The sequence below is a fragment of the Sipha flava genome, unplaced genomic scaffold (assembly GCF_003268045.1).
Source record: "Sipha flava isolate LNK unplaced genomic scaffold, YSA_version1 265_pilon_pilon, whole genome shotgun sequence".
NCBI classification, from domain to species: Eukaryota; Metazoa; Arthropoda; class Insecta; order Hemiptera; family Aphididae; genus Sipha; species Sipha flava.
In genome coordinates this window covers 152,236-167,771 of record NW_020272927.1, presented here as the reverse complement: position 1 = coordinate 167,771, position 15,536 = coordinate 152,236, and the positions used below count along the sequence as shown (strand labels likewise).

The 15,536-nt window shown below is 26.5% G+C and overlaps 2 protein-coding genes across 4 annotated transcripts; one reads left to right on the top strand and one right to left on the bottom strand.

The window, feature by feature from the left end:
* The first annotated feature begins 3,172 nt into the window (after positions 1-3,172).
* LOC112685081 lies at positions 3,173-12,383 on the top strand. Of its 3 annotated transcripts, XM_025556850.1 has the most exons (21): positions 3,173-3,406; positions 3,488-3,553; positions 4,881-5,224; positions 5,288-5,450; positions 5,502-5,781; positions 5,849-5,986; positions 6,046-6,136; positions 6,215-6,488; positions 7,596-7,807; positions 7,873-8,067; positions 8,133-8,258; positions 8,316-8,446; positions 8,510-8,635; positions 8,695-9,005; positions 9,065-9,209; positions 9,275-9,408; positions 9,474-9,667; positions 9,766-9,892; positions 10,348-10,494; positions 10,562-10,728; positions 12,296-12,383. In XM_025556850.1, the coding sequence occupies exons 1-20, from the start codon at positions 3,344-3,346 to the stop codon at positions 10,712-10,714; spliced, it is 3,420 nt and encodes a 1,139-aa protein (XP_025412635.1). In that variant the 5' UTR covers positions 3,173-3,343; the 3' UTR covers positions 10,715-10,728; positions 12,296-12,383. The 3 variants fall into 3 exon arrangements, with proteins under 3 accessions (XP_025412635.1, XP_025412636.1, XP_025412637.1); XM_025556851.1 differs by lacking the exons at positions 10,562-10,728; positions 12,296-12,383 and having other exon boundaries at positions 9,766-9,845; positions 10,348-10,493; XM_025556852.1 differs by lacking the exons at positions 10,562-10,728; positions 12,296-12,383 and having other exon boundaries at positions 9,766-9,893; positions 10,348-10,425.
* On the bottom strand, positions 10,682-14,724 carry LOC112685082 (UDP-glucose 4-epimerase-like). The gene is made up of 7 exons (XM_025556853.1): positions 14,240-14,724; positions 12,225-12,729; positions 11,866-12,156; positions 11,594-11,774; positions 11,415-11,503; positions 10,919-11,111; positions 10,682-10,840 (listed from the first exon to the last, which is right to left on the bottom strand). Exons 2-7 carry the CDS (start codon positions 12,459-12,461, stop codon positions 10,749-10,751), a joined length of 1,083 nt encoding a protein of 360 aa, XP_025412638.1. The 5' UTR covers positions 12,462-12,729; positions 14,240-14,724; the 3' UTR covers positions 10,682-10,748.
* Between the last annotated feature and the right edge of the window lie 812 nt (positions 14,725-15,536).

Below are 15,536 nucleotides of genomic sequence, written 5' to 3'. Positions count from 1 at the left end.
CACATATACTATTTTAATCTATTAAATAATCAAAATATTATTTTGATTATTAAATTTAGCTGGACCTTGGCGAATTTATTAATATGCGTAATAAGTTATTTTTGATTATTAGATATTAATTAATTAAATGCTGATTATAAAATACGCCTAGCCTTGGGCTTACTACATTTTTCCCGAATGCTTTTTTCCCGACGGTTATTGTTCCCGAAATGGAAACAAAAAAAAATCAAAAGAACACAATATTAACAAAATTAACTTAAAATCAAGGACGGCCTGGCCCATCGGGATACGGATTAATATAAGTTGAATAAACAAATATAAATAAAATGGCACGCCCGCTGGAAGGTTAATATGGATATTTTGGGATACAGAAAAGTATTATTATTATTGTGTACGCTTCGTCGACACAAATGAGGGGCAGGGGTTGCTGAGGAATTAAGTCAAGTTATGTGTAATAGTTGTAGAAACTTTACACTGTATTGTTAAAAGTATTGATAAAATATAATTTATACAGTAACGCTCATCAAGTCTTAACAGTTACTTATAAGTATTTATTGTGTCTTCCTGTTACCCAAGTTCCCTGTGAACGATCTTTTTCTACTTTAAATTATATAATAAATAGGTTAAGAAGTAAACTTACTAATAAAAAATACTAAAGCGTTTATGTTAATGTCAGTCGAAAAAGAAATTTCAATAAATATTGATAATGATCAAATAATTGATTTATTGTCACAAAAAACTAAGCTTCTTTCAACATGTCTTTAAAATGTCTTAACTTATTATTTATATTTGAAATATATAATTAATTATATAAGCTTAATTGATGTATGTATATTCTTTTTGGTTTGCTTATAAAATATAATTTATTATAAAAAATTCAATCTTATAGTAGGTATTTCTTATTTATAAAAATCAATGACTAATTGAACTTTTTTCAGTTGTTTAAAGAGAATACATATAATCACAGAGATAGGTGTAACTAGGCCTTCGAAATTGAATTGACATGAACAGACAATAGTCTCACAAAAAATATTGATACTTATTGAAGGTTTATTTTTTTCTTTTTTTTTATGTTCTTTTACATATAATAAAAACTAAAAGATTAGATAAATAAATAATTATTAAATACATTTGTAGTGTTGTTGGGGGAAGGTAGAACACAAGCTCAGCCCTCTTCCACCTCTCCACCCCTCCACACTATAGTAACAACCTATAAGCTAAACATTAATTTGAGACCTGGGTAATAAATTTTCCAGGCCTGAATTTTTCTCCCATACCGTCCCTGCTTACAATTGCTAATTATTAGTATTATATTGTTCAAAAACTCAATGTTCAAAAAGTTTAATCGAAGTATTTATTATTTGATTACGATATTGGAGATAGTATGTGAATAGATTTGTATAAAATGAGTTTTACAAAAACTATTACAAATAATAATTGCGTTGCAAATAATAATGGTGTTTTGTGCATTTTATTTAGTAAGTAAAATTGTAGATTTTTAATAGTGTAGTTTTAATTATATAGCTGATGTACCTATGTATTTTTTGATTTATATTATTCAAATTCATACGTACATAGTTTATGTATAATTTATATGGATTATTATTTATTTTCTATAAGCTTAAAATGTTTTATAAATAAAATAATAAAATATATTTTTATCACCTTACAATAATATTAGTATTTTAAATTTAACAATAACCGTCGGAAAAAAAACTTTCGGGAAAAATACCATTCGGGAAAAATGTCATTCGGAAATTTCGATTCGGAAAAAAAGGTTTCGGGCATGTGGACTTTCGAAAAAAATACCATTCGGGAAAAATGACGGAAACAACGAAAAGCTACAAACTACGCACCTCACATCGGGAAATGTGTCAATTCCAGTTCTATATTAGTTCTATGTTCAAATCATAATTCAAATCAAAATATTGCTAATTAATTTATATTTTCCCAAATTTCTCACGGAACCCTTCGCGCAAGCTCACGAAACCATTAGGTTCCGCGGAACACAAGTTGGGAAACACTGATCTAGATTGTAGAACAGCAGTTCCCAAGGTTTATGGATTATAATCTATTAAAATTTTCCAGACTATTACCACAGAATCAGGGGTGTGTTTAGATAGGGGCCATGGGTCCCGTTGTCCAGAGTGGCACATTTTTAAATATTTAGAGGGACAGACAATTTTTATTTTGTACTTTACACATTGATGCAACTTACGCAAATGATTTAGCAACATGTTTTCTAAATGATTGTGTACAAATTTAAGGCCATATAAAAAATATTAAAGTTAAACTTACAACAATACAGATGTTACAGTTTATAAGAGAACACAATTTTACTAGTGTTTATCCTTATGCTGGAGTAACTTTACGTATTTTGTTGTGTATACCATCTACAAATTATAGTGCAGGGCGTTCTTTTTCCACACTAAAAATAATAAAAAACTATTTTCGCTCTACAGTGGCACAAGACCGGTGCTTGGCTTTAGCGGTATTAACAATTGAAACTGAAATAACCATTTTATTAGATTTTGAAAAAATAATTAATGATTTTGCTAGTTCTGAATTAAGGAAGAAAAATATTTAAATTTTGTATTTATGTTGTATATCTAGCAGTTAATAGAGGTTTTAATAAATAATATTAATTAGTAACAACATTTTTTTTTTGACTGGAAGGAACCTTACCCTGAAATTTCTAAATGCACCACTGCACAGAATACAAAATCTGTGTAAGATATTAGTAAATACCCCTACTATCTAAAAGGTGTGTTAGGCTTTACGTAAAACCTGTATTATCGGTTATCGCAACCCATATAAACCGATATGTAATGAAAAATTGTATTTTTTTATTTTTTTGTTTGTACTTATGTAAAAAGTTCGTTCCGCAGAAGATAATTAAGAGTACACTGTATAAATATAATTTGAAAATAATAAACCAATAACAATAATTATAATAAGGCGTTATACATAATAAAATAAATACTTAATAAAAAAAAAATTAGTCCATAAAATTACCCCATAAAAAAGTCCTGTTACCCCTTGGGGGTAATTAGCCACAGGTTGGGAACCACTGTTGTAAAAGCTATGGTAGGAGGGGCACAGTGTACGATATCATCAACCGTGGGTAGCCGGTTAGGTTGTTATAAAACTTGTTAACCACGGTATCTTCAATTGTTATTATCATTTTATAATGTTCACAACGTCCTAACTTAGCTCTATTTAAAAATTTGAATTCTTGTAATGTATATTATTTTGTTTAGATGCTGTTTAAATGTGAAAATTCAGACTTTACTGAATAGTGTAGAAATTGTTTCAATTGTGACGCACTAATATTCTTTTCACGATGGACACTCTATCAGAGATCAAACGAAAAATGGACACCGGGAACACAATACTAGTTGCCGCTGTAAATTTTTCAATAACATTCACTTGATTATTTTTTATTTTAATTCTATATCACCTAATGAAATATTTTATTCGTTTTTAGGCCACGGACAGTTTGGTCAATATTATTAAATGTAAAATCAAAGGAACCCGTACAGATATGACAAATGTAATTATTCATATATAATTTTTTTATTATTTATTTTTTTCTAAGGATCTTTAATTTATTTTTATTTGTATTAATTTTGGGCACAATTATATTAGTAAAAATATAATTGGCATATATTTAAAAAAATCCATTACCTTACACCATTATTTTCTCGGGCAATTTTTATGAATTTCATTCCTTAGTTAAGCTTTAACTATATATTATTACATCTAACCAGCTAGTGACCCTAAGTTAGATAAAGTAAACATTAGGAGTAGTATTTTGTAGTAATATATATGTTACAGGTAATGTTAACATTTGGATAATGTCGACATTATCCGGCTAAAGTCAACATTAGCCAATTGTAATCATTACCCGCCATGCATATTATTAAATGTTGGCTAATGTTAACATCAACCGGTTAATATGATATTAATCAAGAACTTTTGGATAATGTTTTAATAACCATAAAAATTTAACGTGCATTAAATAAAATCATTATAAATCATTAATAATATTAAATATATTTAACATACAATAAATTAGTAATTACCATAAAATACATAATATTATTAATATGAATTTATTTTTCATTTTTAATAATCTAACCTACTAATAATACAATATTGAATTTCATTTTATATTATAAATTATTTCTTAAAATATTATTTTAAGTACCTATAGAATTAAAACGCTAATGTCTTTAACCTAATGTTTTAACCTTTATTATTTCATGGTATGCTTTCATGACATTTTGAACTGCACTAAATGCTAGATGATTTGCATTTATACATCGATATATCGATATATTCACTTTATTAGTAAGATAACTGACTAACTCAGTTACAAGTCAAGATAAAACATTATACTTTGGAAGTCCAACACTTTATTATTGTATAAAATGCTAATAAAAACTCTATAGTCTTTTTAATATACAATTTTTAACATTATCCAATATTGACTGGTTAAGGTTAACATTATCCGGGTAATGTTAATAATTCCTGTTTATAAACGAAAAATTACACATTAGCCATAACAGATGGTTAATGTTGACATTACCTGTAAAATATAGATTATATTAAATCATTGGACTAAATGACTAAATTTTGATAAACAATTCCAACATCTATTTAAGTATAATCATACAATCAAAATACATGATTTATTTTTGAAAATCAGAACTTTTTTTACATCCAAGGTTTAAAAGGAGTTTATTAAAAATTGAATGAGGACTAATAGGAACTCTAGTTTATAATATCTTATAGAGGTTTTTAAAAGAAGTATAAATTTCAAAAATATTAACTGAAAATGATTTCTTTGGTAATTTTATTATTATTTTTTTTTATAGATACCTGAAATGTTACTCCTCCAAGAATATTGTTGTCATCAAAATCCAATAATTTGTACTACCAATTTTAAAGCTTTATGTACATTCATGATATCTAATAATTATCAAAATCAATTATTGATTGATTGGCTGGTTCTTCTAAGACCCCAAACTAAGTGTAAAACAGGATTTATACAGGAAATATTTGAGTTAATTGTTTTTTTATTGAATAATGATGAAAATATTAATAATGAATGTACCAATACACTGATTGATCTCATTATAAAAATAATGGATGAAGATCTTGATGATTGGCGTATAGTTTTATTTCACATGCAAATCAGTACAAATTTTGATAATCACAAGTAAAAATTATTTTATTAAAACTGTTTTAATTATTACAATGTATTAAACAATAAATGTTTTAGGTTTATTACAAATTGGTTGAAAGTCACTAAACGTTTGTTTAAATTTATTTTTTTATCACCAACTTCATCCAATTATCGTGCTTCATTTGTGAAATTATTTATTGAAATAATCTGCTTTGTCTCTGATTATGATTCGCTATTTGAAGTTCATTCTTGGCTACAGGTAAAATATAGAATTTTTTTTTTATTATTTCGCTAATATATTAATTTGCAGGTTGATAACTTGGATGACACTATAATTCAATACAATATTCTTGAAGAATTTTGTGACAAGATTCCTGATACATTACATGAAATAAAATATAATTTATGTTTATGTTTAGTTCAAACAGCTACTCAACTTATATCATATGGTTTTGATCCAACTCATATGTTACTGCGCTTAAACAGTCTTTTGAAAACCTGTCCATGTGCTTCTGATATTTCATTGCTATGTATTTCTTCATCTTTGAGTCAAAGTCCTTCAAAATTTGTACTAAAAATGATGAACTTTTGTAATACATATAATTTTTTTTCTTTTAATTGTTTCAAAATATCATCTGACTATTCATTTATGTTTAGGCTTGAAAGTTATTAAAAACTTTGGGTGTCATAAAATAGTTGCTCAGACTGTTATAGCAAGTATTTTACAGTGGAATCGTGCAAAAGTTATTGATTGTGATACAATGAATTTGTTTTTATCAACTGTTAATTCTGATTGTAAGATTTCAATTATATTTTTCTTAAAATATATATTACATTTATATTTAAATGTTTAGTAACGGTATCTAGATCATGTACACAAAATCATAAGTTATCATTATATTTAACGACTGATTCAAGTTTAATAATACCTTACTTATTGATAAAGTAAGCCATTTTGTTTGTTTTTAATGCACATAATATTTTCAAATTAATTTATTATGAAGTTATTTTACATTTTTTTAGGTTATCTTCAGAATTTTACAGTAAGCAGTTTTTCTCTAAATGGTTGTCTGAAATTAATTCATCTAGTGAGTTAATAAATGATACTACTTTTGGTTTCTATTTGGCTGGTCTTTACTTAAGTAAAATTGGTGACCACTCTCAACAACAAGCAATATTAAAATTGTTAAATAAAAAAATATTATTACCACTTATAGCTTATGCTGTAGATCTTGAAACAAGTCATTATAACAGATTTGATTTAATAAAAGCAATTCCAACAACAGCTTGCACACAGGTTAATATTTTATTATTACTTTTTTTTTTTGCATGCAAATTTTCAATTTTACTTTTAATGTAAGAATAATATATATAATAAATTAATAACCAAGGAATAATACCTAGTATAATATAAAGTTTAAAACGAAACAATAAGCTCTAGTTCTGGAATACAAAATTAACATTCAATATTTTATTTGTTCATAATTCAGAGGAGAATATTTAACTATTTTTTTTAATATTTTTTTAACTAAGGCTTGTAGCATTCTTTATCCATAACTGTAGAAAATGATTTAAATATATGTTTTATTACATTATTGTTAATGAAAATCATTAAAAACTAAGGTGAAAATATTTTATATTTGGTTATTCTTATATGTTTTACTTTTTATAGTTACAAGAATTTTTATTTAAATAAAAATTTAAATTTGATAGCTTAAATAATCATTTGATTAATTCATACCATAATTTGTTTCAATTTGGACTACAATTAGTGATGTATTGCTAAAATAAATCATGGGTATATGCCTTATTTTATGTAGTAACTATCATATGGTAGGAACCAACAAATTTTTTTCTTGCTTTGCTTGAACAATATTCACTTTACTTATATTCACTCAAAACCAGATAGAATATCATATTTTTGTATTTATTCTATAATACTTCTTTATGTTTAACAAATGGACTATGATTTATTATTCACAATTTCACATAATCTTTGGGATCCCACTTTTCTAATAAAAACTTATTAAATTATTACAAATTTGAATTTTTCATAAAAAAAAAAAAAAAAGAAAAATAATAATAATATATCTGATATCGAATCACATCATAAATATAACTACAAGTTGTATTATTTATATTTGTCAAATTACAAGTTATACACTAGGGTACGGTCGTATACCCGCGTATCATAAATTTCTTCTAAGCTATACGCCATGGATAAAAATAGCATATTGGGTATACACCCTATACCCTCCAATACATCACTGACTACAATATAATATTTTTAAAAGCCAACATTTAATTAATTTCTGAATTTATATTAATTATTATACATTATAATATTTAAAATTGTCACTTCATTTATTTTCATTTATAATTTTAATTATTTTTATGTTTTCAGGAAAACATATCATTGATTATAAGTTTGATAAAGCGTTTTGAAAATAGCAATGAGGAAGTACTAAATATACTAAGTATCGATATGTTTTATGATTTATGGATAACTGAAGTTAGATGTTATAGATTTTTATTATACTGTCTATCTAAAGATAAATCAGGATTGCAATGGAATATTGTGAAAGCATACACTATTAAAAAATTAGTTGAATCAAAGTAAAAATACTATTTTAATTAAAATAAATATTGTAATGTTGTAATAATTATATTTTAATTTTCAGTCCAAATTCAGACTTGGTTGCTGTTTTGAAACAAATGCTTGAATTATATATTAAACAATCTATGTACTTGCCAATGAAATTGGCTTTGGAATCTTTAGTTGATCTGTGTATCACTAAATATATGAACCCAGAAGCCCTTCTAAAAATTATTGATAAAAACATTGTTAATATTCATCATCCCTCTGTTATATCCAGGTATAATTTTTATTATTTTTACTAAAAGAATTAAAATAATAAATTTGAATTTCAATGTTATTTAGTTATTGCAATTTGCTAGCTGTGTGTGCCAATCAATCTACAGATAGTAGAAAACGTATTGAATTTTTTCAGAATCTCTGGTCTATGGTAGTACACCCAAATGATAATACTGTTAAATGTGCTCTAAAGTAAGTTTTTAACTTAAATATCTTTTATGAAATACTCATTAATTTTAATTATTTTAGGTCTTTGTGTTTATTAGATTTAGAATGCATACCTCTAAATGTTTTACCAGAAAAATTTCAAAGTTTTCCAAAAATTGTTACTCAATTAGAAGATTTAGAAAAAATTGAATTATTTAATGGCCCTATACCAGGTACAATTTTGATACATAATTTAATTATCTCTTTTATTAATATATTTTGCCTTTTTATTTTAGGTGAATGTTGGGTTAAGTTCCTTCAAAGTATTAATAAAATGTATATGAATGAAGCTCAATTAATGTTATCGGTTTGGCTGAGACGAGAATTGGAAAAAAATGTTATAACTAGAGTTCAATCTGACCGTAAGTTTTCTAATGTTAAATTTATATTCTTAAGTAAAGTTTTTGTTAAATGATTGTAGATGAACCAAAGAATTTAAGACATCTTTCTAATCATAGCATTGCTCGAGGATTAATATCGTTTATAGCTCCAAAACGTAAAAAGATGTCAGAAGCAGACGAAGATACCAAAGTGACTTGCTTAGCTATTATAAATGGTGCTGATAAACCAATGTATCCTCTCGACTGGTCTTTTTTAGAGAAGTATTTGAGAGAAGGGTCTGAAAGCAAACTTTGGAAAGAATCTGTTGTTTTAATTGCTAAACAAGCAACAAGATCTACTTCTGCTTTTCGACTTTTATACTTATGTTATAAACATTACTCACACTTAGATGTAATATTATTGAATTACATTATTATTTATTTTTCAATAATTTTGAATTATTTGTTTAGGAAGTTCATATAAAGTTGCTCTTAACAACTCTTTATAAAGTTTCCAATATTATATATCATGATTTACAAAAGCAATTTGTGACAGATATTGTAAATGAAGTTTTGAACAACATTGTAAATGAATCAAACTTAAGCAACAATAAAGGTACAAATATTTATCTATTAATCTATAATTTATTAAAAGCTGATTGCATTACTTTTGATGTCTAGGTGTTGATTTACTATGTCATATTTTATTGGAATGTAAACATATATTACTAAGTCCAGAAACTCATTTGACAAACGTGAACTTTATATGTGATATTTTGGAAAATATTTGGTGTACAATATATTTAAATAATAAGGTTTGACCAGATGTCAATGCATGCTAGTTCAAATTTAATTTATGATAATTTTTTTTTTTTTCTAGAAAATACTTTATGCATTTCTTGATTGTTGTTTAGTAATGCCAACAGATGTGTTAAATAATTTAAGACCATATCCAATTCAAGAATCAATGCTCTCAAAATTTATTATTCTTTGTTGTGCACAGAATTTTATTTTTAGTAATGTTTCTTTTGATGGATTAATTAAATGTATTCAAGCTTGTAATCAGTTTGCCAAGTACAGTACTTAAAATATTATATTATAATTTTTCTTTAAAACTGTTACTATTGCTTATTTGTATGTATATATATATATATATATATTTTTTTTTTTAGAGAAAATGACTATTTGTATGCCATAATTATTGACGTTTTTAAACTTGAGGTTTTAGTTCCTTATCATCACGATTTTATTGGTAATTTCATGATTTATCTAGCAGGATTTTCGAAAAAAGAAAAAAATTGTTAGTACTATTTGTTTATTAAAAATTATTAATTTTTTTAAGTAAGCAAAAAGTTGAAATATATTGTTTATCATATATATAAAAAGTAATTATGCTTTTTATGTATATGATGGAGTAAAACTGGTTCTTTTGATTTACTTATAGTAATTTATGATTAATATTTAGAAAGTTTTTAAAACCTTAATATTTTTTTTAGGGGTCATACAATATAGAATAATAAAATATTAATTGTATTTTAAATTTACCTATTTAATATATCAGAATTAAATATAATTTGTATTTATGTATATAATATTTGTTTATTCTGTCATATTTATTAAAATTATGAATTTTACTTACATTTTATCTCGAATTTGAGATCTATACAATTTTTCCAGATAAATATGAATATTTTGTACACCCATAAGTTGTAATTTAACAACATTTTTATTAATATTCAGTTTCATTTTTTCAGAATTTATTTGGTGTCTTATGCTCAATTTTTGTAAATCTCATTTTAACATTATCAGGTTATGACTGTATTAGTTCTATCGTTGATAAAAAATGTGACCATTCAGTTTTTCCCCTTGCTTTAGCAACATTTGCCAAACATTCGTCTCAGGTAGGTTAGAATAGTGTATGGTATTTGTTAATTATTACTGAATATTGTTTTATTTTTTATTTTTAAGTCTTCTAAGATTGTGGAATGGCTGAAAACTATGAGGACTATCCAATATTTACCTGAAGAATATTCTAGACTATTTTACTGCTGTCTAGTGGCATTTAAAAGTGATAAATGTTTATTAAAATGGTCAAGCAGAAAACAAATTTTATTATATTGATTGTCATATTAAAGGTAATCATTTTTACATTTTCTCAATGGTTATCTATTGTTCCATTCGTGTTTGCTGGGTCATTTGTTTTATAACCATTAGGATTCATGGTATGCCATTTCCAAAAGTCTTTACCTGAAATAATTATAGCTCGAAATTTAAATGTATATCATTAGTTATATGTAACCAAGTGTAATTTATAATGTAACCTACACATATCTTCTAAAGTGTAGTTTGCTCTCCAGCCAAGATCATTTTTTGCTAAATCACAATTTGCATACATTGACACTATGTCACCTTCTCGGCGTGCTTCTATTGTGTATGGTATTTTTACACCGGTTACTTTTTCAAAAGTTTGTAATAGTTCTAATACAGAAGTACCTTGTCCACTGCCTAAGTTATAAACCTAAAATTAAAATTTTATTATACTACTATAATAAATATAACTTGAATGTATAATAGTATTAACTTATGTTTTTAAATATTAAGGAATATGTATTTTATATGTAAATAAAAATTATATTTGATTTTAATAATAAAAAATCAGTTATAAAATCACTGAAAATTTCAAAATAATTTATATATATATATATATATATATATATATATATATATATATATTATATTCTTCAATAAGTACCATAGGATTAAGTTTTGCAATTCATATACCTGAAAGTAAAAATGTATATTAAAAATTGATCATAATAACCTGTAAATGTAAATGATTAGATTGCAATTTTTTTAAGGCTGCTACGTGTCCTTCAGCTAAATCCATCACATGAATATAATCTCTGATACCTTTAAAATGTTTAAAAAAATATATATATATACAAATATTAATAGCTATCAGTCAGCTAGCAATTTATCAATTTATTTTATGTAATATACCAGTGCCATCAGGAGTTGCATAATCTCCACCATAAATAGACAAACTAGCCTTTTTACCTAACGCAACTTGAGCTATGTATGGCATTAAGTTTGAAAAATTTGTTGTTGGGTCTTCACCAATCAATCCTGATGAATGAGCTCCTACTGGATTAAAGTACCTTAGGCTTATAATATTCCATTTCTAAAATAAAGCAAATTAATAGCCAACATTTTTCACTTTTAATCATACAGTATGCTTAAAACATTTCATTATAAACATTTGTCATTATTACTTGATCAGAGTTTACAACATCTTTAAGTATATCTTCAATGAAATATTTCGTTCGACCGTACACATTAGTGACATTGCCGATTGGGTGATCTTCACTTATTGGTAAAAATGTAGGATTTCCATACACAGTACATGAGCTTGAGAATACCAAACGATAACATTTATGAGAAGCCATCACTTCCAAAAGATTCATTGCGCCTATAATGTTATTCTTGTAGTATAATAGTGGCTGTTTCATTGATTCACCAACAGATTTCATCGCAGCAAAGTGTATAACACAGTCAAATTTATGCTATATTTTGATTTAGGACAACAAATATGCATTAACCCTTTTTTTTTTATCACAATCATAAATATTACTTTAGTGAAAATTTCGTCCAGCTGTTGAATATCCAGTAGATCGCATTTATAGAATGTGATTTCTTTTCCAGTAATCTTTTGCACCCTGTCCAGACTAGCGGCTTGCTTTTGTCCAACGCTGTTGGCAAAGTTATCGATGGCTACTACATCATATCCAGCGTCTAGCAGAGATAAGACACAATGACTACCGATGTATCCTGCTCCTCCGGTAACAAATACCGTTTTAATGATTGTCATAATTATTTGTAATTATTTTATTTATTTTTTTAATTTAATAAATATTAATTGTATTTAATGTACGAATGCGTTAAAAAAAAGATAATATTTTATTCAATTTGTAAAAGACAGCGATATTTTTCTTATTACGCAAAGTACATTTATACAACACACTTCACGTTTGGTAAAAGACTCACCACAAACACGTACTCTCACGTATTGTAGTATTCGATATGGGAACTTAACATAACTGTCCTTGGCCTTGGCCGTACTCCGAAGATGATTCTATCTGAAGTGGGGACGATAAAAATCAATGGTCGAAGTGAGTATACCTAATATCTAAGAGTTGTGATTAACAGTAGTTCATGTTGAGCTCAGAACTGGTTTCTACCTTATGCCACGCGATTATCTTCGTTATTCATGTTGTGCGATGCAAGATTACAGGTACATAACACGTCATATGAGATTATTAAAATACTACATTATCTCAATTTTATTTTAAGATTTTTATATCATAAAATATTATTTAATATTATTGAAATCAAGATTAAAGTTATATTTTTGTTGCATAACGATTATGTGGTATATGTTAACACAAATAACAAACTAAAATGCGTTAATTTTTAATGAAAAATAATAGGTACGTAATAAGTAATAATTAATGAGAAAATAAATGTGGATTTCAACGTTCCTTTTTTAACGAATGTGAGCACAGATACTGGTATTTTCAGTTTTATCAGTAAATAATTGAATAAATTGAATAAACAGAACAATAATAATAAATTGTTGTATGTACTAATATATGTCATGTGAGTAATTTTAGAGACTTAAACTTTGATGCAATTATTATTATAAATTGTGTAAGAGTTGGTGTTGTATGGAATTTAATACGTTCTATATAATATCTGCATGCAAGTATACTATAACTTTTCAATAATAAAGAATTATCAATGTTTACCTGAATCAGTGTTATTGTATTAGTACCATATTTATGAGATATTACATAAAAAAATAAAATAAAATTTGATCATTAAATTAAATAATGTAGTACAATTTGGTACACAATCAATAAATTGATAATAATAATAGACATGTCTTTTCCTTGTATATCTTTTTAAATTGTTTTAAATATTATTTTAAATTCGTTAATAAAATAAAAAAGTGCAGTGTGAAAAGTGGGAAATTGTGGTTGTAATTGAATTATGCATGTCGTCACGTTAGCCATTAATTATGTCTTATGGAAACGGATATAGTTACTGTTTACGGTACCATTGACGGCTATTGAGATCATTAGTATCTTACCATCGTATTTTATTGAAATTTAATCGCAGAAGAATATATATTATAAGTATACCTTAATAATATATGATATTATATACCTATACTATAAGTATATATTAATATCAGTGGCGGTTCTGGTAGTATTTTTTCGGTGAGGCAACATAATGTATCACCCCCCCTCCCTCCATACAAAATTAGAATTCACAATAAATGTAATTTAAAAACAAAAATAATTATAATTGTATGAATGCTAATAATATACTTGTTTCGTATAGTAAGTGATAGATAGGTAATAAACAGAGCATTTTAAAATTTGGTGGTCCTGAAAAGGACCTTTTGAGTAGGTATGCCTAGTCCTGAAAATTACTTTTTAAGTTGGTATGCCTAGTCCTGAATAGGACTTTTTAAGTAGGTATGCCTAGTCCTGAAAAGGACTTTTCAAGTAGGTATGTCTAGTCCTGAAAAGGACTTTTAAGTATGTCTAGTTCTAAAACTATTAATTAACTAAATTAAACTACCACGTCTGTCACTGGATACGTCATAACTCCAACAGTAATTAATTTAATAATGTTTATTACAATAAACTGCAGCACTCGCACATATATTTTAACGCAGACGTTAAGACGAAACCACCGAAAACGGAAAAAGTGTAAGACACAAGCGAATATTCGTACAAGACGTCAAGACAGAAATGACTAATGAATAAATAATGATAAATATAAAATTATTATCAATAGATATTACAACGGACAACGGTTTAATTAGGACTGTCCCGAATCTCGATTGTAACAATAACATCTTTACTGATAATGTGTTTTTACGTTGAAATGCCGGCTGACTATATATTCCTGTATACCGAGTCTATTTTTATTTCATAGGCGATGTAAGTCGAGCCTCACAATGATCATTACGCATGCGCAACTCTAGTTATTTTATAGTCGCGTGCATTCGCGTACATACGCTTGTGTGTGTAATTCATGTACACAATAGTACATACTCTGAGGCGGAGTTGAACGGTGCCTTCTGACGTCATCGGAACATTACCGCCGGTTGAAACACCAGCGTTTGTTTACGTAATACTTATATTTTCATTCATTTCTTATCGGTTTATCACTATTTTTGGTAATAAACACTAATGATATGATTTACCATTATTTTACAATATAATAAATGATAATTCATATTGTTAAACTTGGCAAAGAAGATTTTTTCTCAAATAAAATCATAAAAACGTTAAAAATTAATATCAAATTTTTATATGCTATCGGTGGGCCAAAATATATACTTTAATAGTATTTTTTACTTAAAATTGTAGGTTAGGCGGCGCCTCACTTGCCTCACCCCCAAAACCGCCACTGATTAATATCGTTTAATTTCATGTCACAAAAATTGATACGTGTAGTTGGCACCAGTGGCGTATTCAGGATTCATTTAACGGGGGTGTTTTAAAATTAAGAGCCTCTGCCCCCTCCCCCGTATTAAATAAATTCCATGTATTTATATAAACGAAAATTATTACATTAAGACAGCATATGTAAAACCTACAAGTTGTATACAACGTTTTTTCAAATAATCAAAGTAAGTTTACAATTTGGTGAAATACTATAAAATAAGGTCGATGGGGGGTGTTCTAACACCCATATCACCCCTCTCCCCTAAATACGCCCCTGGTTGGCACTACAAATTTCGTAAACTATTCTAAAAACAATTTATCCTACTCTACCCAGACTATTTTTGATCATTGATGGATATAATAATCAACCATATTTTCCAACGCTATTATAATTACAGTTTATTGGAATATTTTGCGAGAAC